Source organism: Balaenoptera physalus (genome assembly GCF_965194825.1).
Source record: "Balaenoptera physalus genome assembly, chromosome: 3".
Lineage (NCBI taxonomy): Eukaryota > Metazoa > Chordata > Mammalia > Artiodactyla > Balaenopteridae > Balaenoptera > Balaenoptera physalus.
In genome coordinates this window covers 163,185,415-163,206,961 of record NC_138890.1, presented here as the reverse complement: position 1 = coordinate 163,206,961, position 21,547 = coordinate 163,185,415, and the positions used below count along the sequence as shown (strand labels likewise).

The 21,547-nt window shown below is 46.5% G+C and overlaps 1 protein-coding gene across 1 annotated transcript in view; it reads right to left on the bottom strand.

The window, feature by feature from the left end:
- Positions 1-17,536, bottom strand: part of RETREG1 (reticulophagy regulator 1) — a 125,459-nt gene extending 107,923 nt beyond the window's left edge. The window contains exon 1 of the mRNA XM_082453810.1: positions 17,099-17,536. Within this exon, the coding sequence (XP_082309936.1) occupies positions 17,099-17,412 (314 nt within the window). The 5' untranslated portion in view covers positions 17,413-17,536. The remainder of the gene's footprint in view (positions 1-17,098) is intronic.
- Positions 17,537-21,547: the final 4,011 nt, after the last annotated feature.

The following is a 21,547-nucleotide window of genomic DNA, read 5'->3' as shown; positions in this document are numbered from 1 at the left end:
GAAACCGCCCTGTCTGGTGCATTAGTGGAACCTGGCCCCGGAAGTGCAAGGCAACTCGCAAATCAGGCTTCCAGCACCTAAGAAGTTATTTTTATTTAAAGTAATATTTTAATGTCTTCTTTTACAATTTGTGGTTTTAAAACTAACTTTCAGTATATAGCACACACAAGTAGTAATATAAAATTTAATGGAACATTTTTAAGTGGGAAACTGTGATTCGGAAAAAGAACCACAGGGCAAGGGCTCTGGCCCGAGTGAGTTCACAGCCGGGGTGCCACAGACGTGAGGCGGCTCGCTCCATAATCCTTATTGTTTTTGACAAATGAGGAAACTGAAGCTCAGAAAGATTAAGTCCTTTAACTGGGCTCATCTTGCTAGAAGCTAGTTCACCTCTAGTTCACCCCTCCTCCTTAGCCACACACACACACACTCACACACACACACACACACACTAGCCTGCCTTCGTGAGCACTGATTTCTACTATATCTCAGTCCAAAAAGCAATTGAGAGAGCTTAAATGTCCACTGTAACACAGAATAAATACAAAACGATAAGGAAACTGGCAAAGAGAAAATAAAGAAAAGACGATTACTCAGGTTTAAGCTTAGCCCACAGGAATTCAAACCATGAGTTGAGATGCAAAATGACAGCCACAAGTTTGGTCCTGAGAAGACCTCTTTGGTGTAAGAACTTGATATTTCATCATTAGGAAAACCCCTTTTCACCCCAATAAAAGAAGGCAAACTAACAGAGTGAACATTTCCTTATCTTCTTAATATGAAAAGAATCAATCAATAAAACACAGCGAGTGTGTAAGTGAAGCAGTGAAGGTCACAGATGACCACCCCAAGCTCACTTTGAGAGCCCGGGAGCCGCAATAATGATCTGAACAACAATGCAACCCTGACTTGTTAAAAGTGAAGTCAGTCAGACGGAGAAAGACAAACATCATATGATATCACTTATATGTGGAATCTAAAAAAAATGATACAAGTGGACTTATTTACAAAACAGAAACAGAGTCACAGACAAAGAAAACAAACTTATGGTTACCAAAGGGGATGGGGGAGAGATAAATCAGGAGTTTGGGATAACATATATACGCTACTATATATAAAACAGAGAAACAACAAGGACCTACTGTATAGCATAGGGAACTATATTCAATATCTTATAATAACCTATAATGGAAAAGACTCTGAAAAAGAACAGATACATATACATGTATGTATGCATATGTGTATGTGTGTGTGTATATATATATAAAACTGAATCACTCTGCTGTACACCAGAAACTAACACAACATTGTAAATTAACTATACTTCAATTTTTTAAAAATCGTTAAAAAAAGTGAACCTCTTGGGATGTTTGTTTGTTTTTAATGCTTTTCACCGTTTGCCAAAAAAGGAGCAATAAAAGAGGAAGACAAGATAAATGGTGACTGAAAGTGTTACAGGAGGGAGTAAAGCCACCCCCTCCAACACCCGCAGTTTCCAAACTCCCGTGGCTGCGCTAGAAGGTGGGGGCATCACCAACAGGCCCGCCCTCCCCTGCACACCCGTGGGCGGCGGCAACAGCCCTACAGCTGTCTCTAATTAAACAAGGGAAACAAAGCCGTCCCTTAGCACGGTCCGAACCAACTTCTAGCGGAAAACACACGTCCTCCTGAGAATTCCACCTGAGAGTCCCAGGGCCAAATTAACTCTCCCAACATACAGACAACACCCGTGAAAAACAATGCCAGGAAGCAGAGTAACAGCACACGTGATGAGCAAAGGCGACAGTTTCTCATTAAGCTCTCCAAGAGAGCGACTCCGCTTCTGTGTTTATAACATTTGGCGTTAAACACGAACAATGAAAGAAAACGCCTCGACGCAGCCGCGAAGAGCAAGCACCAGGAGCCTGGCACTGAATAGGGTCCACATTTCAATCATAAGCTGGCATTTCAATCAGACGAGCAGTGAATGCGAGGTGAAACTCTGCTTACAAATGACAGAGAGATGCCTTCGGTCAGTTCTTAAAGTGTCTTTTTAGAATGACCCCAACCGTGCAGTCAGCTACATCAGAACTTCAAACCTGCTTTCCCAAAAAGGGATCGGCTATTCTGAACAAGGAGGACAGGAGTTCTTCGGCAAAAGGCGTTTCAAAAGCTTGGTAAAGGCACAAGGTCAAGACACTGCCCCGGGGTCACACTCAGTAGCAACACAACCCTGAGAACCTGTCTCCCTGGCCGACCGTGATCATATTTGTCATCCCAGTGCTTCCCCAGAAAAACGTCTTTTCCTTTCATGCACTCATCTTGATTCCCACCTGTATATCATTTGCTTGTTCACTTGTTTACCATTTGCTGACACCAAACTGTAAGCTCCATGAGGGGAGGACCCACTCTGTCCAGATCACCAGTGTCACCCCCGGATGAGGTCACCACCTGGCCAAAAGCAGGTGCTCAATAATGCGTTTCTGCATTGCAGCTCATTCCACGTTTGCTGAATGGATGAGTCAATTAACGTAATTAAATAATCATGCGTGTAATTAACATCATCGTTAATCATGAACTTCCTAAAGCACACTATCATAACAGTAGCAGCTTGCCAAAATGGGGGGGAAAATTGCATGAGGAGTGTGAAAATTTCTGCACAGTTTTTGAAGACCTTTTGAGAAGCAACGGACAACATGATGGCCCTGGGACCTTGGCTTAGGCTAATTTGTATCTCTTTAAAGGGAAGTCAGTCTGGCTCTCCTAACCTGCCACCGTGCTGAATAAAGCCCTGTTGCGAGCTTTACTGTGATATCGATGTGACTGGTCAGGTCAAGGAGGATGGTGCCCTGGCCAACGCAGGCACCCCCGTCACTGGAGCAGCCGTGCTTACGTGAAAGCCACACCATACACGATACATGTCTGGGCTTCTTTCTACACATCTGGGAGTTCTTCTAACTAGAAGCCAAAGATCATCACTGACATTCTAAGACAATATCCAACCACGGTTCTTTTGTTAACAGCCATGCTTCTGAATACCACAGGCACGCAGCAAGCATGTCATGAATCATGGGCTCATGAGCCTTAAGACATCCACCTTCTGCGCCAGGCAAACCCATACACAGCGGAGATTCCACGGGCAACATCAGAGCTAAAACGTTCAGTGATATTACTAAAAGTGAAACATTTTAATGGAAATTATCAATTTCCATGCTGATAAATGAAAGCTAGTATTCGCTCATACTAGTTAATTAAAAAACAGAAAAAGCAACTTTAAGATCATATTTTCCATTTCCACTAGATTATATTTTAAAATCTATTCTAATGAACTTAGAACCTGAGGCAAAAGTGAAACTTTATTGTCAAGTATCTTTAAATATTTAGATTCATTTATAAGAAAAAGGTTAAATTTAACATATGTACCATTTTTTTTCATAAACTATGAAAATAAACTGGTTTAAGTCCCTTACTAAAGCTTTCTGATACTCTACACGACGTGACAATGCAAGCTGTTGTTTTGAATTTATCCCGAAGGTATTTGGAAGTTAAATTCATAAGGTATGCCAAGAAAATATATATTCATTCCTAAAAAGATGATTTAATAGATGAAGTAAGGTTTCCAAACTACAGTCAGTACCCCCAAGATATATCCATTCATGGAACAGGAACTCAGCTGCAAGAGGAATTTTATATAATGTCCCTTCCTCCAGCTTATGAGCCATTTCCTCCATATACAAAGATGGATTTGGATTTTATGCAATTCATGAGCAACCGAGCCCCAGGGCTAGAGACCACAAGGTTGCCTCCTGACTCCCGGTGAAATTCTCCTCAGGGGACCTGGGATGGGCAAGTCAGCAGCGGCTGCAGTCTTGCACACCAGCGTCCCTAAACCCTGCTGTTTGAACGGATAGCTTTAGTCCTTGCTTTTATATTTTGTTGTTATTTCCCAGGAAAGCTTGAATTTTTTTAAACACTGAGTGCACGCAGTTTTTTTGTTTGTGATCGCCCCGTATTATGTGTACCAGCTACAGGAGAGCTGGAAGAGAAGAGATCAACAGCTCTCTTCAAGAGATTTTATTACAACAAAAAAGCCCTTAAGCTGGGTTTGATAACAAATATAGCTATTAAACGGACTGGGTCGATATTCATTTCAATAGGTCTTGGTGGCGTCTGAGCAAACATAACTGTCCATTTGTAGTTCAGGAACATATAAAAATATTTCCTTTGAATAACAAATACATTTCCAAGTGACAAGAATTCTCCCTAGGAAAGGTCTCCCAGGATGGAGTTACCCTCATCATTTGAAAGAAGGTGGTACTCCATCAGCTGGACAGTAAACATCTTGTTTTGAGTAGATGTGCAAGTCAAATGCAAGCCATGACTACTGAGAGCAGGAGAAAGTCTCCTTTTGTCAAAAGTGACTTTTACAAACTCTGGCTTATGTGACAGCAGGTAAGAAGGGAGGGTGAAGTCTGGGGGGAATGCCTGAAGCTCACAGCTAGGAGCTTTGGAGGGGCCTGGCGAGTCTTGGGGAGATCTGTCAATACACCAACCCCAGACGCTCAAAACCCCAGAGGTGTGGTTGGATCCACTCAGCAGAGTCTCCACACGGGCGTGTAAAATCATGTGGTGGGCAGTTCTGCCCTTGGGAACATCGTGATTCTACCTTCCTAAGTTTCCTCGTGCTCACGGCTTCCACACCTGGTGGTGTGCAGTTTTCAGAAAGGGTCGCATTGTCACCAGCTCATTGCGGGGCCTTGGGACTCAGTTTCTTCATCTATCAAATGAGGTGGTAAAACTGAAGCAAGGATTCCCTACCTTTTATTTCATCATACAGGTGCCTTCTTTTGCAAGGCTTTATTTTAGCTGCTCACAAAATAAACAGCACAGTTTACTAGGTCGGAGTGAGTGCAACTTTGTCATAGAAATAACCTCTTCCCCAGTTGTTTGAAATACCGAAAGCAGGTCAGTACCTCCAAAGAACTGGGGAGCTCGGGCTCCTAGGTGATTCTAATAGATTCATGCTATGACTCCTGGGCTGAAATCTGCGACTCTGGATGTCCATTTCGTTCAGTGCTACACAGATCAGCAAAACACATGCCCAGAAGTGCCAGTGTGGCTTTCTGGAAGCACACAAGCAGAAAGGGGCAGCAACGTAGCATTTGGCTCCAAACCAGACCTCAAATGTAAACAGTGACACTCTGGCTTAAGGTGGCCTGGTCTATGACAAGTTAGGACACTACGTGTTTTGAGCGTTGTGCTAATGAGGTCAAGGTATGAATTCTCTCCGCCTTTTAGTTCAATTAGGCCCAGCCTATCCTAGGATCGCAAGTTCCCGCACAGCAGGGCCAGGTGCCAGGCTTGACGCCCACCCCCCGGGGCACGACTCAGCCAAGCCAGTGGGAGCCAGCCAGGGCAGCATCCCTGCACGATTCGGGGGGGCGGGGAGGTGCCACTCAGGCTCTTTTCTGTGTGAGTAACCTTTGGAGGCACACAGAAGCCCTGTGTTCAGTTCCATCCATCTCGAGAATGGACCACTGAAGTCAGACGCAGCCTTTACATGGCAAGCAAACATTGGGTCCCGGAAGTAAGAAAGGCAAAAATAAATGCTTTAAGCTTGCCCCGAAGATCTAAAGCACAAGCTATAATAACACAGCAGTCAGACTGACTCCTTACCCAAATACCAGAAATCATAAACCAATAGCTGGACCAATTGCAGACCATCTATAAGAGATCAGGCGTTGGAAAGGTATCCATCTGCGAAAAGCAACTCTGGAAGCAAGCCAGAAAGGAGGGCAGTGCTTCAAAATTCTAAGGGAAAATTAGTCCCCACCCAGAATTCTAAACCAAGCCAAACCAGCAATCAGCTGGAAGGGTGGGATAAAGATATTTTCTGCACGCAAGTTCTCAAAACATGCTAGAGGATGTACTCTCTCGATACCAAAGAGGCCACCAAGAAAGAGTCCAGTAACAGAAAACAGGCAGACGCAAAGCACTCAGAGCAAACACAAGAAAACCTTAAACCTTAAACCATCGTGAATCATCTCAAGGAGAAGACATGGGTGCCGCTGACCCCATTCTCAGCAGGGGTCCAGTAACAGAGGCTCTCACACGGGAGAGGGGGAACGGGGTGACGACGCAGATGTCCTGCAGGGACAGCAGGCCCAGGGGACAATCAGACTAGATCAGAACAGGGGGAGAAGGACTCCAAGAAGGGTGGCTCCCAGGGAAAGAAAGAGAAAGAGAAACTGAGGTGTGGGTCTGATAGAGTTGACCTTTATCAAAAGGAGTTTTCCAGAAATGTTGGAGAGTTAGAAAGATCGAACAGAAAAAAATGCTAAGAGCCAACAGCAAAATAGAGTTGTACAAGAAAGGGACTGTAAACATGGACGTCCTTCCCCACGAAAGCAACAGCCAGTCTCATCCGCCCTCAACCTCCTCAGTCTCAGGAGCTCCTCCTCCTCCTTCAAAGAGAAATCAGCTGCCATTGGCAGGTGACCCCCTAGCCACCTGCCCTCCAGGTGTGCCCACCTTTCCCCCTGGTCCTCAGGTGTCAGAGGAGGAGGTGTCCTTCTACGCCCAGCCCCCATGGGCTTCCCCAGAGCCCCCTGCTGTCCCTCTTCCCTTGCCCTGTCTCCACCCTTCCCTCTCCGTTCCTGCATCCTCACAGATGCCAGCACCTGTCAGAGGGCCCACCGGGCATCAGCAGAGCAGGTGGAGAACGGCATGGGGGCGGGCTCAGGACTCTGCAGAAGGAGTGAACACAGGGAGGTAGGAGATTGGCTCCACGCTGAGGGGCTGCAACTGGTCTCCCGCTGATACTTGGAGATACGATACCAGCAGGAGCACTGGGCCCTGATCACGTGAAAGCACAAGTGAGACGACGGGCCGGAGACCACCCGGAAAACTGCCCCCATACAAGCAACCTAAGCCACCCCTATTGCACGCAACTCGCTCCAAGTTCGCCTGTGTGTTCTTCCACATGTACTTTGCTTCTAATAAACACCGTCTCTATTTCACAGTCTTGGTCCCCTTGCTGAATTCCTTCCTCAAAGACAAGGACCAAGGTCCTTCTTCCACAGCTGGAATCAACAGAAACAGCTAACAATAGAACGCTTCTGACATTCAAAATCAGCTATCTTGGTAGGCATGAAAGCCAGGCACTGGGGAGAGAACGGATTTCCTAAACTGAACTCCCGTTGGCCAAGTCAGGATCTGGCCTGAGGACCAAATCCCAGAGGGGCCCTGGAGGGCAGGGTAGGGAGTTCTGTCCTCCACAGAGACTGAGCCACGATGCTGCAGCAGGAGGAGGTGGTGAGGGGCTGGGAGGAAGGGAGGGTCCCCCTTCTGGTGTGACTGGGAAGGCCAGGCCCTCACGCCGGCCAGGAAGGGGCACTTGCCGATGGAACCCTAGCGGACCCGGCTGCGACCTCACCTGGCTCCCGGGGAACCCCGCTCTCTGGGACTCGCCGCGCTCTGACCCTCCTGCCAAAGATGCTCCTTCATCACCGCCTTGCTGGGGTCGGTTTCCTCACACTCTCCCCAGGCTCTCTTCTCATACAGCCCAGCAGGTGCTCCCTAGGAAACTCCACCACCCCCAACACACACACAGCTGTACTTCAACCCAACCCGTCCCCTGCTGCAACCCCAGTGACCCTCAGAATGGTTAACACCAGCCACTCCTCATTTACCCTCGGAGGCTGAGGCACTCCCCCACCCCCTCTCTTCTCCCATCCAAGAAATCACTCAGTCGTCCTGATTTTATCGCCAGAGTCTCCCCACCCCGCTGCCTCTCTTCACCACCACGTGTTCCTGCAAAGGTGTCCTGCCCCACCTCTGGCCCCAGGTTCTCGCTCCCCTCATTCACCCGGGGGGGGGGGGGGTTGGAGATGGAAAGCTGGTAAGCATAGTCTGGCACACTCACTGCATGAAGTTCTGAGCTAAAACTAATGGTGTCTCCTGCTTGCTCAACCAGCTGCAGCCACACTGGACTCCGTGCTGTTCCGCAAACACCCCCAGCCCACTCACCCCAGGGCCTTTGCACAGCCTGTTCCCTCTGCCTGGAGCATTCTGCTGCAGAAGTAGCTGCTTGGATCCTTCCCTAATGTGCTCTTCGGGCGTCAGCTCACAGTTACTCCTCTGAGAAGCCTGCACTGACTACCCCAGAAAAGTAGCACCTCCTGGTCCCTCCCTGTCCCTTGTCCCTGCTTTAGTTTTCTCCACAGCACCTAGCTTCTCCTAGCATTTTGTGCATTTGTTTATTGTCTTTCTTCCACCATTTCCACCACGAAAATATAAGCTCCATGAGGAGAGGGATCTCATGCTTTCTTGTCCACTGTTACATCTCTAGCACCAAGAACAGTGCCAGCATGTAGTAGACAATAAATATTTGTTGAATTTTTGAATGGAGGTCTTAAAAGAAAGGGACTATGGCTATATGATGGTATATATATGATGGCACTTACATAAAATAGACAGAGACTGCTTATTTGATATAGTCCAAATTCCTTAGCACAATCCAATAGTAAACTCTTCAGAAACTGACCCCAATGTTTCTCTTTCCAAACTCACCTGTGGATATTCCCTCTAGAACATAAAATACCTGCCCCGCCCCTCCCCTCCCCTCCCCTTCCCTTCCCCTCTCTCTATATATAAATGAATAGTTATGAGTGCTACTGTGTACCCTGTTCAAGCTTCCATCAGTTAACTGAGTACCTAGCACATAATAGCTACTCAATATGTATTAGTTCTCTTCCACTTTTTACATACTGATTATCCTGTCTTTTCCCCAATCTCCACACCCCCATTTACTGCCTAAGGAAATCCTACTTGCTCATCTTGGCCCATGTATGATAATTTAGTGCTCGCAGCATAACCTGAGAATTACTTGCTTACTAATCTGTGCCTCTTACCAGGGGTCAGAATGTGTCTGCATTCCCAGCAGCTAGTGATAATGATACACCTCATTTATTTGTACTCATTTCGATCAGTCAGGCAGCTTAAAAACATTCACGCACAACAGGATAAGAAGGAAAAACAGCAGCAAAAAGAAGCTGAGGGAAAGTTATTACCCAAATAGGCATAACCATAAAACTGTGCAAGATCACTAAAGATGAGCTTTGTGGTTATTACACTAGAGAAGAAAACCTGATGGGTTTCTAGAATGAGCATTAATCTGGTAAAAACAGCCCCATTTATTAGGTCCTCAACCAGCAGTTCCTGGTGCTAAAGGACCAAGGCCTAGAGAACAGCCTTACATGGGAACTCGTGAAAGATTTCCTGGGTCTAAGAATAAGCACATGAGGCCACTACTCAAGAAACATTTACTGAATATAAAAAACATCCACAACTATTTTCAATGACCTGAAGCCTTTCTATTTTGCAAGACCTTCCTTAAACCAGCCCTGCCCTATCCAGGCTAGGGGAATACCCTTTAGTCCAGTCCAGTTCACTAAACCTTTTTGAGCATCTACAGGGTTTCAGATCCCATGCTGGTTCCATGCATACAAGAATAATAATTTCTCTTTCCTGCTCCCCAGAATGTACCCTCAGCCTGAGGCAGGTGAGTCTCCCCAGACTGACAACATCCAGTGCGCGTCCCCCATTTATACCTGGGTTTGTCCCACGTGGAAAGCCCTCACTGTTAACCTTACTTTTATAGTTACACCTTCTCTGCTAGGCCTATACATACAATAAATCGCACAGAGATTTCATCAACTATTCCAAACCCCTCTGATATCCACTATTCCTAAACTGTAAAGCCCTAGAAACTGTGGCATACAGTTTAGAAGTGTGGTGCATTGTTTCAATCAATTCACTGAACCAGCCATGTGTCCTAAAGCAGAGAGTAAGCTCTCAGAGCCAAGTGCAGACCTGGGACTTCTGGTATACCCCATGGACCCAACACCATGTGGGTCTGGAGCAGACACTCTTCCACGGCTCCTGATGCCCAGATGGAGCTGAGATAAGGCGAGGGACGTAAACTAGACTCGCTAACAGGCTAAAAAAGATCCCTCTCAATGCAGAACCAACCCTCTCCCAACATAATTATTTTCACCCCATGCTGAAACTATTAAGTGAAATTCTGTAACATTGAAAAATGTAAGCCCTAATTGTTGGTTCCCATATCTGTCTTCTATTATTCCTTAGAGTAATAGAGTTTTTAAAAAAAAAAAAAAAAAAGAAAGAAACACTGAATTTGTAGAAAAGGACATGGCTTCATCACCCAGGCCCGTGACCCAGGTTAGGACTGTGCTACTGAATATGGGTAGCCACTAACCACATGCAGCTATTTGAACTGAAGTTTAAGTTCAAGAAAATTAAAAATACAGTTCCTGAGTCACACTAGCCACATGTCATAAGCTCAATAACCACAATAGGCTACTTGCTACCATACCAGACAGTACAAACGTAAACTATTTCCATCACTGCAAATATTCTATTGAATAGTACAGGTTAAAGTCATCGTTAATAACTCAATTAACTTCTATGGGCCTGTTTCCTCTTGTGTAAAAAGGGAATAATACCTGCCTCATTGGTTGCTGTAAGATTTAAATGAGGTGCTAAATGTGAGCATCCTTAATAATTTTACTAGTTGTTGTTTGACGAACTATACCTGCGTATATAGTTATATACACAGGTATAGTTTGATGGCAGCAGCAATCATTAATAGTAGTGGCTGTCAAAGGAGTTACTATCAAGTAGAATAAAGAAATTCTATCTCAGGCCATGTGAAGAGAAGGATTCTGTCCAGGAAGATGGGGAAAAGTACACACTGGTCACATCATCTCAGAATGCTGCATTTGAGGAGGAATACGTACAAACTGAAGCATGTTCAGAAGAGTCTGGTGAGTGCAAGGAGCCCAGGATTTCTCATCTGGGGGAAAGAAGAAATGGAGAACAGAACAAATCTTGAAACAGACAAAGGACTGTCCTGGGGAGGGAGCCCGGATCTTGGGCAGCTGTAGAGATAACAAAGAGGTGAGCTTAACTCAGTATAGGAAAAATATTTGCTAGTCAGAATTGTCCAGCAGTGGAAATGCTGCCTTATGGAGAAGAGAGTTCATGATCCCAGAAAGTGCTCAAATGCAGTGATTCTCACACTCGAGTCACCTGGTCACCTGGAGAAAATTCAGATGCTCCGGCCCCACCCCAGGGATTCTGGCTCATATGTGTGGGGTGGAGCCCACGATTTGCATCTCTACGAGCGCCCAGGTGATGGCCACGATGATGCCAGTAAGAGATCGCTCTTTGAGGGGCACTGCTCTAATGCAAGCTGGCCCAACCCGTCAGCAATGGCATAGAGGGGCTCTTGACATCAAGTGGGAGCTGGACCCTGCAACCTTCCAAACCAACTCTAGAGGACAGGCCTCCAAGGACTCTAAGTGGGTCCTGGGCATTCCAGACTGCACAGGTGCCCAGCCTGAAATACGGCAAAAGTTAGAGGACCCAAGGTCTCCTGCAGGGCATGCCCTTGTGTCCTCACCTCAGGCTAATCAGTTTCTTGCAGTTGAACTATTTATACAAGTGGAGGGTAATGTCATCATGTAGTGCCAGATGCTCTGAGGAAAGAGGCCCAGCATAGATTTCTCTGCATGCATGGTCTCCAACTGCGGGTTCAAGACTAAATCACATCCGAGCAGCTTTCCAGGCTGCATTGTGTGTGGCATTCAGTTTCAGTATCATGACCAGCAAGGAGACCAAGAAGACAGACATAATCCTCCAGCCCTTGCTACCCAAGGCAACTGCCACGTGGCCATACAAAGCATGGCCAGAGCTTGCCACACTCCTCTCACCAAAACCAGACATTTCACACAAAGATTTGTGCCTGAATTTTTTCAATAGCTTTACTCATAATAGCCAACCGTGAAAACAACCCCAAAGAACATCAACTAGCAAATGGATAAACAAATTGAGGTATATCCCCAAAGTGGCAGACTAGTCAACAGTAACGAGAAACAAACAACTGATATACACAACAGGGATGAATCGCAAAGGTTTATGCTGGGTAAGCAAAGCCAGGCACAAAAACATCATATTACAAGGTATCATTTATATGAAACTTTAACAAAGACAAATCTAATCTATAGGGACAGAAAACAGATCAATCCCCGGGGTGGCTACGGGTGGGAAAGGAAGCCAAAGTAATCTTTAGGAGTGATGGAATGTTCTAGATCTTGATTGCCATTGTGGTTCCATGGGCGTTTACATTTGACTGTTCACTTAGACTGTGTGCGTTTTATTGACAGTATACCGCAAGCAGCTAATTCTTTAAAAACAAAAGCAAATGGGTATTTTCTGTTTCACTGGGTTCATTCTATTTGATGGCGTGCTTAAAACTGGTGTCACTGGTTGCCCCTGGAAGGAGACAGGTAGCCAGTGACAGGCGTCGGAAAGAGCCTTTCAAACTGTTTACCATTTTATACTTTTAAACCTTTGAACTGTGAGGCTGTACTGACCATTCTTTAATAAATAAAATTTAAAATTAAGAAAAAGAATTCACAAACATGTCCCTCATTGGTAAAATGAGAGACCCAACCCTAGGACTATAAGACTGTTGTGCGATCTATTTCAGGTTGTGGAAACCCTGCTTCTTGAGACAGGTGCTATACGGTCTGCATTTTATCAAACTCCTCTGAGCTCTGAGTGAATACCAATTTTTTTAAGCATTATTTAGTATTTTAGTATTTTTCAAAAAATATATCAAAGATAAGAATGCACACACACACTCATAGTTTTAAAATAATTATAACTTGAACACCAGGTAACTTCCACCACTGAAGTCAAAAAACAGAACACTGCCTGTACTCCAAAACCTTCCACGTGCCCTCTGTCATCAAACCTTCTCCCTCCTCCCAGGGATAACCACTCTCTTGATTTTGCAGATAAGAATGTCTTCTATCAATATATCCCTGATCAATACTGTTTAGTTTTGCATAGTTTTCAAAAAACCGAATCATTCTGTACATATTATGGTTTTTTTTTCCCAAAATTACATTTGTAAAATTCATCTGTGTTGTTGCCTATAGCTCTAGTTTATTTTCATTGTTCTATATGTTATTTTATGGTAGGAATAAATGTACCACAACTTACTTGCCCATTAAAATATTCATGGACACTTTTACAAGGCATTTTTGGGTCCCCATTGCCTATAGAAAAAACAGGTCCAAACACAAAGTGTGACACTCGAGGCAACCACTGCCCCCAGATGTGTCTCCGAAACACCCAGCCACTCTCATCTCCCCTACTTTTCTCCACCAACTCATGTGGCATTGCATCAGTTGAATATATTGGTTGAAACATTAAGTACAATTCCTTAGGACTGGAATGCTGTCGACCATATACTAGATCTACCCAAATCATTCCTGTCCATCCAAATCTGACTCGAGCGTGATCTCCTTATGAAGACCCCACAGTCCCTTCTAGCCAGGATGCCACCTCCCCCCAAAAAACTGCATCAAAACGAATGATCCCTTCTCTGACTCTTTACCACACTCGCTCCATTCAGCCTTGAGTTATACCCATTTGTTATGGCCAAGTCTCAGCTTTTGTGCTTTCAGTGCACAGCACTAAAATCTTGCAGATAATGGGCAGGTAATAAATGTTAGAGCTTCTGAACCCAGGCTCAAAATCCTGAACGCTAGTGCTGGTACCAGGTACTAAACAATCAAAAATATGCATTTAAAAAGTTCATTTCCCCAAAAATAACATCAAGAAAAGTGACAAGATTTGGGTTTCTTATGCTTCTAACATTGATCTTTTTGGGTATTTTTTAATAAAAAATACAAAGCTTTATATTATGCAGTATACTTAATTACCATTTTGCTAACTGCATGATCTATTCATTAGATATACTACTTCAATTTATGAAACCACTGTCTTATGTTCTGTCATTTAGGTTGTATTCAATTTGCACTACTGAAAATAAAACAATTAGTAAATGTAAAAAAAATCCAGAGCTTTAGAGTCCTTGGGACACAGTGTTAGAGTGTCACATAATTTGAGATCACTTGATAAGAAATACACTATTTAGAGAAAACAAAGTCCTTGAAAAATATTTTAACCTCAAAAGCAACAATGAGGAAAAAAACAACATTTTAATAAAATTAATAAATGGGTCAGAAATTCCAATTAACAAGTATTTCAAATTTAAAAGGCAGGACTGTCATGTTTCTGTCCAAGAAAATATACAAATGGAATGTAAATTCTCCAAACAGGAAAAGAAATAAAACAGATAAACAGGAAGCTATAATTAGACCGAATGCCTGGCCATTGTTTGCCTCGCCATTAGACTTATTAAAAAATATATGGATGAAAAACATCACTCCCGAATAATACCAAATATGCCTTTCAATTATTTTATGCAAAAATCATTATTTTCAATAGATATTAAGAATACATCACAGAAAAAATGTTTGCCACTCATGTTACAGAAATTAGGCTAAAGTTCTTAATATGAAAAGAGCTCCTGGGACTTCCCTGGTGGCGCAGTGGTTAAGAATCCGCCTGCCAATGCAGGGGACACGGGTTCGAGCCCTGGTCCGGGAAGATCCCACATGCCGCGGAGCAACTAATCCCGTGGCCACAGCTACTGAAGCCCACGCACCTAGAGCCCGTGCTCTGCAACAAGAGAAGCCACCGCAATGAGAAGCCCGCGCACCACAACAAAGAGTAGCCCCCGCGCGCAGCAACAAAGACCCAACGAAGCCATAAATAAATAAATAAATAAATTTTTTTTAAAAAAAGAGCTCCTACAAATCAACAGGAAAAAGCCCAATGGCTCAATTAAAAATATGGGCAAAAGTTATTTGTAAACAGATAACGCAAAGAAAAGATAATTATAATGGCTCTTGAATGTGAGAAAAAAATGCTCAGTCTCAGAGAAATGCAAATTAAAACCATATTGCGATAGCCTTTTTCACCTATCAGATCTGCAAATCAAAAAGTTTAATAAAATGCTGTTAGGCAAGGGTATATAAAGAAACAGGCAGTCACACGCACTGCTGGTTTGAGTATAAATTGGTAGAACTCCAGGGAAGTGCAATAATACAGTGATAGCCATCAAAACTACAAGTGCACATCCCCTCTGACGCAACAATTCCACTTCTGGCAATTCATCCTACATCAATACTTGCTTATATGCAAAATAATGCATGTTTAGGCCATTAGCTATAATGCTGTCATAGCAAACGTTGGAAACAATCTTAGTCCATCAGTAGGAGACAGGTTAATCCGTGACATCCATATAGTGGAATTCTGTGCAGCTGGAAAAGAACAAGGAAGTGATCGCCAAAGTACACTAAGAAGAAAAATAGTCCAGATAGTATTCCACAATTTGCGTAGAATATTTTGTATTTGCTGAAATATGCACTGTCTGGAAAGATACACAGGAAACTCGTAACGTTGGTTGCTTCTGGTAGGAAAGTGGGTAGACAGAGACAGGCATGGGAAAAAGATTTACAGAGTGTTTAACCTTTTGTACCTTTAAACTTTTGAACTCTGAGGCTGTTGGCTATTTTTTTTTAATAAATAAAATTTAAAATTAAGAAAGAGAATTTTACCTCATTGGTAAAATGAGGGAGACCCAGCCCTAAGACTATGAGACTGTTGCCCAATCTAGCATCAGACACTATATTGTCCTTCTTTTGAGTGCCCACTGTAACTTCATAACAGGTTGCAGAACTACGGAATATACTCTAGAAACACTGATAGCTAAGAGACCCAAAGTGCGGTTAATTCACGTTCGGGAGTCTAATAAGAAAGAGCTCGGGCTTCCCTGGTGGCGCAGTGGTTAAGAATCCACCCGTCAATGCAGGGGACACGGGCTCGAGCCCTGGTCCGGGAAGATCCCACATGCCTCAGAGCAACTAAGCCCGTGCGCCACAACTACTGAGCCTGCGCTCTAGAGCCCATGAGCCACAACTACTGAGCCCGTGCACCACAACTACTGAAGCCCACGCGCCTAGAGCCAGTGCTCCGCAACAAGAGAAGCCACCGCAGTGAGAAGCCTGCACAGCACAACGAAGAGTAGCCCCCGCGCGCAGCAACAAAGACCCAACGCAGCCAAAAAAATAAATAATAAAAAAGAAAGAAAGAAAGAAAGAAACAGCTCATTTCAGGAGAAAAACCAGGGCTAGCACAGATCTGCAGAAAAACCTTCAGGTTAAAGGAGCTAACCTAGAAAGTGGCAGGCTGTGTATGTTTCGGTCATTTATTTCCTCACTTTAAGCTTAAGAAATCTATGTCCTGTAACGAGTATCCTCTGCTGAAGCTCTGCTTATTCTGCACTGTGTGGGTCATGCTTGTTATGAGGACACAGGTGCAGACAAGGAAGGTCTTTCTCCACCCTCCATCAGACTGGTAACAGACGACAGGGCACGTCCTTCAGTGAAGGAGCCACACACTTCCCTGTGTTTAGGGGTGAAGGGTGCTTTTTGAAGAGACAAACCTGTTGATCAGGGGCTTTTCACAGAACATTCCTGTGTATTCTCTCTGTTCTTCAGCTAAAAATACCACTGTTTTCCACACTGCACACCTGCGGGGCACGGTGATGTACCTAATCCACCTGTTTGCCGCCTGTTTTCTCATCAAGGAGTAAAGACAGTAAACCCAACCCTCCAGGGAACGGAAAAACAAATCATTCAGTGCCCATCTCAGGTGGCTGATGGAGACAGGCTCAGTCTTGCGCGTGTAGCTAAGCTGGTCCAGATAGGCCCGCTCTGGGTGCAAGAACGAATGCACGTTCAAGTGTTTGTGGTCTGGCAGGCTTTGGGCGAGCAGGTCAAGACCTGCGAGTTTCGGAAAGCGAAGGCCAAGTGCACTCCGGGCACACCTGTCGGTCCAGGTGCGTGGGGGTGAGCCCACCACCTCTCCCGCGAGGCTGCATACACACACGGAGGATGACAACTGTTTACAGGGAGGTGGGTCTGGAGGAAAGTTGAAGTGTGTGTCTACCTGTTTGAGAAACGTGGCCGAGAAAGTGGGCCAGGGCTGACACCTTCCTCCGCGGGGTCCGGCGTGCACCTCCCCCCGCCCGGCCCTGGGCGCGCCCTCCGCCCGCCCCCGAGCGCCCCAAGGTCACCTGCCCTCCCCGGCGTCCCCACCCACCCCGAGCTCTCACCAGAACAGCAGGTTGGCCCCGACGAAGGCGAGCAGGCTGCGCAGCGGCCTCTTCCAGCTCAGGAGCTCGTCGGCGCGGCAGCCCAGCCACAGCACGGGCTCCCCCAGCAGCCAGGTCACCGCGGCGGCCACCCCGCCGGAGGCCTCCTCCACCTGCCGGCCCGCGCCCGCCGCCGCCCCTTCCTCCTGCGCTCCCCCCTCCTGCTCCTCGCGGGGAGCCCGGGGCGGCGGCGGCGGCGGCGGGGGCGCCTGCTCGGCGGCTGCGGGAGCCGGGCATCCCTGCTCGGCGGGCTCCGGGGGCGCCGGGCTCGCCATCTTCGGCGGCGCTGGCGGGCGGGGACGGGCACGGGCACGCGCGCGGGCGCGCCTAGGTGTCGCGCCGAGAGGGCGGCGGGTCCCGGCGCGGGGCGCGCACCGCGGGGCGCCGGCGGCTGGGTGCCTTGTGACGTCAGCCCCGGCCGCGGCGGGACGCCTCCCGGGGGAAGTGGGTGCGGCCCAGTTCGCGCGGGGCGGGGCGGGGCGGGGCGGCGAGGGGCCGGGCGGCCTCCCCCAGCCGCCCCGGCGTGCGAGCGGGGCGGCGTCCCGGGGGTAGCGGGGGCCCCGCCCGGGACCGAGGGAGCGTGACCGCCTTTTCCCTTCCAGCTGCGGGGGACGGCGCAGTAGAGGACCGCCGCCCGGCCACTTATATAAAAGGGAGTCAGGGCCACGGGCGGAATCAACTGGAATCCTCACTTTCTCAAGCCAGGGCCACCGATCGCCCGGCCCGCAGCCTTACCGGGCGTGACGGGCGCCCCTCCCCCGGCAGCGCATTTCCGCCGCCAGCGACCCGACGCCCCCCGCCCCCCTCGCAGGCCCAGTGCCCTTGCAGGGACAGATTGCACACCCATAGCATAGGTCTTTAGTACTCTGCGAATAACGTGATGATATAAAGGTTGGATTGAGAAAGGAAGGAAAAAAAAAAACCATTTTGGGTCAGTTCACGAGCGTCTGGCCCTCTGGCTTCACAAGTCAGGAAAGCCAGGCCGCAGTGATGGGGAAGGGGTCTGGGGGCTTCCTCTCCGACCTGCGGGCAGCGTCATCTGGCTCAAGAACGCACGCTGCTGGTCCGTGGGAGGCACAGGTGAGCGGGGAGCTGAGAAGCAGGACCCCTTGCGTGTGTCACACAGGTTTGGGCAGCCTTGACTGCGGTCATTCAGAGTCACTCTGGTCACAACAGGTATCAGGACGGGTAATGCGCTGTGAGGGCGTGACAGGGAGTCCTGAGACCTTCCTTCCGGGGCCTCACTGGCTCTGGTGCTTCCGGGTGAGTGGGGGCGGGGGGGGGGGGGAGGGAAGAAAGGTAAATGTTTATGCTCCCTTTTCACTATTTGCATTTTTTAAAGGTTCTGTTCTTTAATCCCCGTTGCCACTTTTCTCTAGAATAAAATGTCCCTTCCCCATCCAGAGCGTTCTACCTGTGATGAATCAGAGCATCTTACATCCTCTTGGAGTTCACTACTGGCAACCAGCCTTCTTTCATAGGATGGATGGGGCTCATTCCCAGAACAATTAAAGCCTGTTGTTTCCAGGGAGCCTCTGGAGAATGTTCTATAGTGTTCCTCTGGGGGTCATGATATATGTTTATACCTCTGTGTACACATATGTAGCAATTCACTGATCAGTACATTACAGATGTGTGCACTTTCCTGTATGTAGGTTATACCTCAAGAGGGTGTATTCCTAGTTCACTCAGAGGTTTATTGAGCACCTACTATGTGCCCAACATATTGCTCAGCTCTGTGGATAGGGCTTCCACACATAGGAAGTTCACAGTCCTAGGACAGGCCGGTGACAATCGTGATAACTGCTGTGACAGAAATAATCACTCAGGGCTAAGAATCCTTACTTAAATCGTGCGTCCAAAATTAGGGACAGGGAGGAGGAGTCAGGTTTCAAGGGGCATTTTGGAATAGACGGCATCTGCCCTGAATTGTAAGGAAATAAAGTGGAGGTTGGGAAGGGGAGGCAGTCATTTCTGTCAGGAAATCAACACGAGTGAAGTTACGGACTTGCAGGTGGAGGTCACGGTTCCTTATATATTTGCAGGAGATCACCAAGGCCTCGACTGATCCACTAGTAGAGGGAAGTTTGGTTTTTGACCTGCCGGCAACGCAGAGTCTCACGTTTCTGACTTGTCTTTGAAAAGAATCGCGACAACCCGGTAGAGAGTGGCCAGGGAGGCATGAAACAGCAATGTGGAAACAATCCTGGTATTTTTTTTTCCACAAAAGAAAGACCATCTTTCCCCGGGTGTTGTCCCCTCTCTTGGTCCTAGTGCAGGAACTTTTGAAGATAAAGGATGCTTTATTGTGTCACCTGGCCTTTGCTTAGCACTGGATACAGCCCAGGGGTTGCGATATTTGGAGATTCGTCTCTAGACTCCACAGCTGGAGGGAAGAATTGCAGGGCAGAGGAGGTGAGGAACCCGATATCCCCATTGTCCAAAACAGCATGATATGCTTTCAGAAACACGTCTGCAAGATTCTACACGTTCCTCCTTCTCCCCGGAATTCTAATTATTGTTGTCAGGATAGGTTGAGATAGTAAAAGCTGTTGACAACCAAGACACATAAAAGCTCAACTTCAGTTGCTACATGTGGTTTGCAGCACTTCTCTCCATTTAATGATAAAGCTCCCTACTCACAGCTCTGTGAAATCTTTTCCTTCTCTCTTAAAGTAAAATGCTACCCAACACTGTTTTGCACAAAAAAACTGGACTGATTGCTCTAATCTGTCTTTTTCACCTCTGACCTCTAATCTACCAGCAGATAATGTCACAGGACTAGACACTGGCCTAGACACATAAATGGGTGCTACTGTGTGTTTTTTCTTTGTCTAATTATCTTTGTGATGTGTGAATAATGTATTCAGTGCTAAGACTACGTAAAAATAATGCTAATGATGCTTAAAATAAACGTTGTCCCCTCGTTTCAACAACATGTCACGTTTAAAACCCCTGTGGGTAACCTTACCGTTTAAGAGTCTCTTCTGAATTTTGCATCTCTGTGTCCTGGGGACAGAGTGATTAACACTAATGAGCTAGACGATTTGAAAATATAGATCCGAGGAAAACAAGGAAAATGGGTATGTGTCAGAGGGAAAAAAAGAAAAGGAGAGCGAGAGAGAGAAATAGTTATAGCCACTGAATCTAAGCGACAGTTCAGAAAATAACAGCTCAGGCAAAGAAAACCAAAATGCACACAGGAACTCTTAAAAGAGGCCACTCGCTTTTCTCTTCCAAAAGTAGCTAGAAAGCTTGTAATAGGAGAGAAAAACAATGAATAATTAATTCCCACTCTAGGAGGTCACATAGGCAACACCAAGCTAAGCCCTGAACAAGAGGGAAATGCCCCAATATTGGTTTCTTTTTTTCCCTAAAATGTTTCATATTAGACTCCTACAGGAGGTCCTTAAATGAAGAAGCCGTACATCCATGTTGTATTGTATTAGTCCTGCAGATAGATTTTTGTGTGCTGATAATTTTGTTAAAGCAATTCTACCGTCCTATTCTTACCATATCCTCTAGTCTGTATTCCTAACTTTCCCTAATTTTTTTGCCACTGAGTCAGGAGAACCTAATAGTTCAATCTAAGCAGAGAGAAATAGGAACATCACGCAATAACAGAGGGATTGGAAAGGAAGAGTGTGCCTGGTTTCCAAGGCCCAGCTCACAAAAGGAATTAGCTATTTCTGTTTTGGGTTGACTGTTGCGCTTTTTAGAATTGGAATATCCAACCCAGAATAATCTGTGTTTGATAAGCATTCTGTAAGGGAGGTGCTAACCAGAAATGAACCGCAAGATGATGGCCAATCATACCCAGTTGGGGTACTCAGTTTTACGTGTTATTCCCTAATAATATACAAAAGAGCTTTATCAAGTCTTCAGGAAGGTTAATTTAAGGGACCTGAGGTCACACTACAAGAATATATCCCGAAAAGGTACTATTTATCTACCCACAGGCATACACGTCAGCACACACACACGTGATCAGCAAGGATGGTTTCAGAACATTGACTTCCAACCCCTTCCCACCTGCCTAGCGGTTACACTCAACTCGGCAGACTGGCCCACCATTCCGGTCCTGTTGGAGGAGGTCACCGAGAGGACGTGACCGCTAACTGAGCCTCAAGCTGGACCCAGGCAACTGGAGGCGCCTCACTCCCTCCCCTGTCCTTGGAAGATATGTTCTGCCCGCCGTTCCCACAAGCGGAGCTGTTCCAAGGATGCAGTCGTGAGAGAGCAGTGTGGTGTTGAGACCGTCTGGACGGTCAATGTAACTGAACCCCGTTACGGCCTCTGTATAAACTCTTAGGATTCTGGCGGGCAGGTGCGGAAGTCTACCGTCTCCCCGATGGGGCTGCTGAGGAGTCTGAGCTTTGGGGCCTTAGGCGGGCCTTCAGCAGGAGAGTA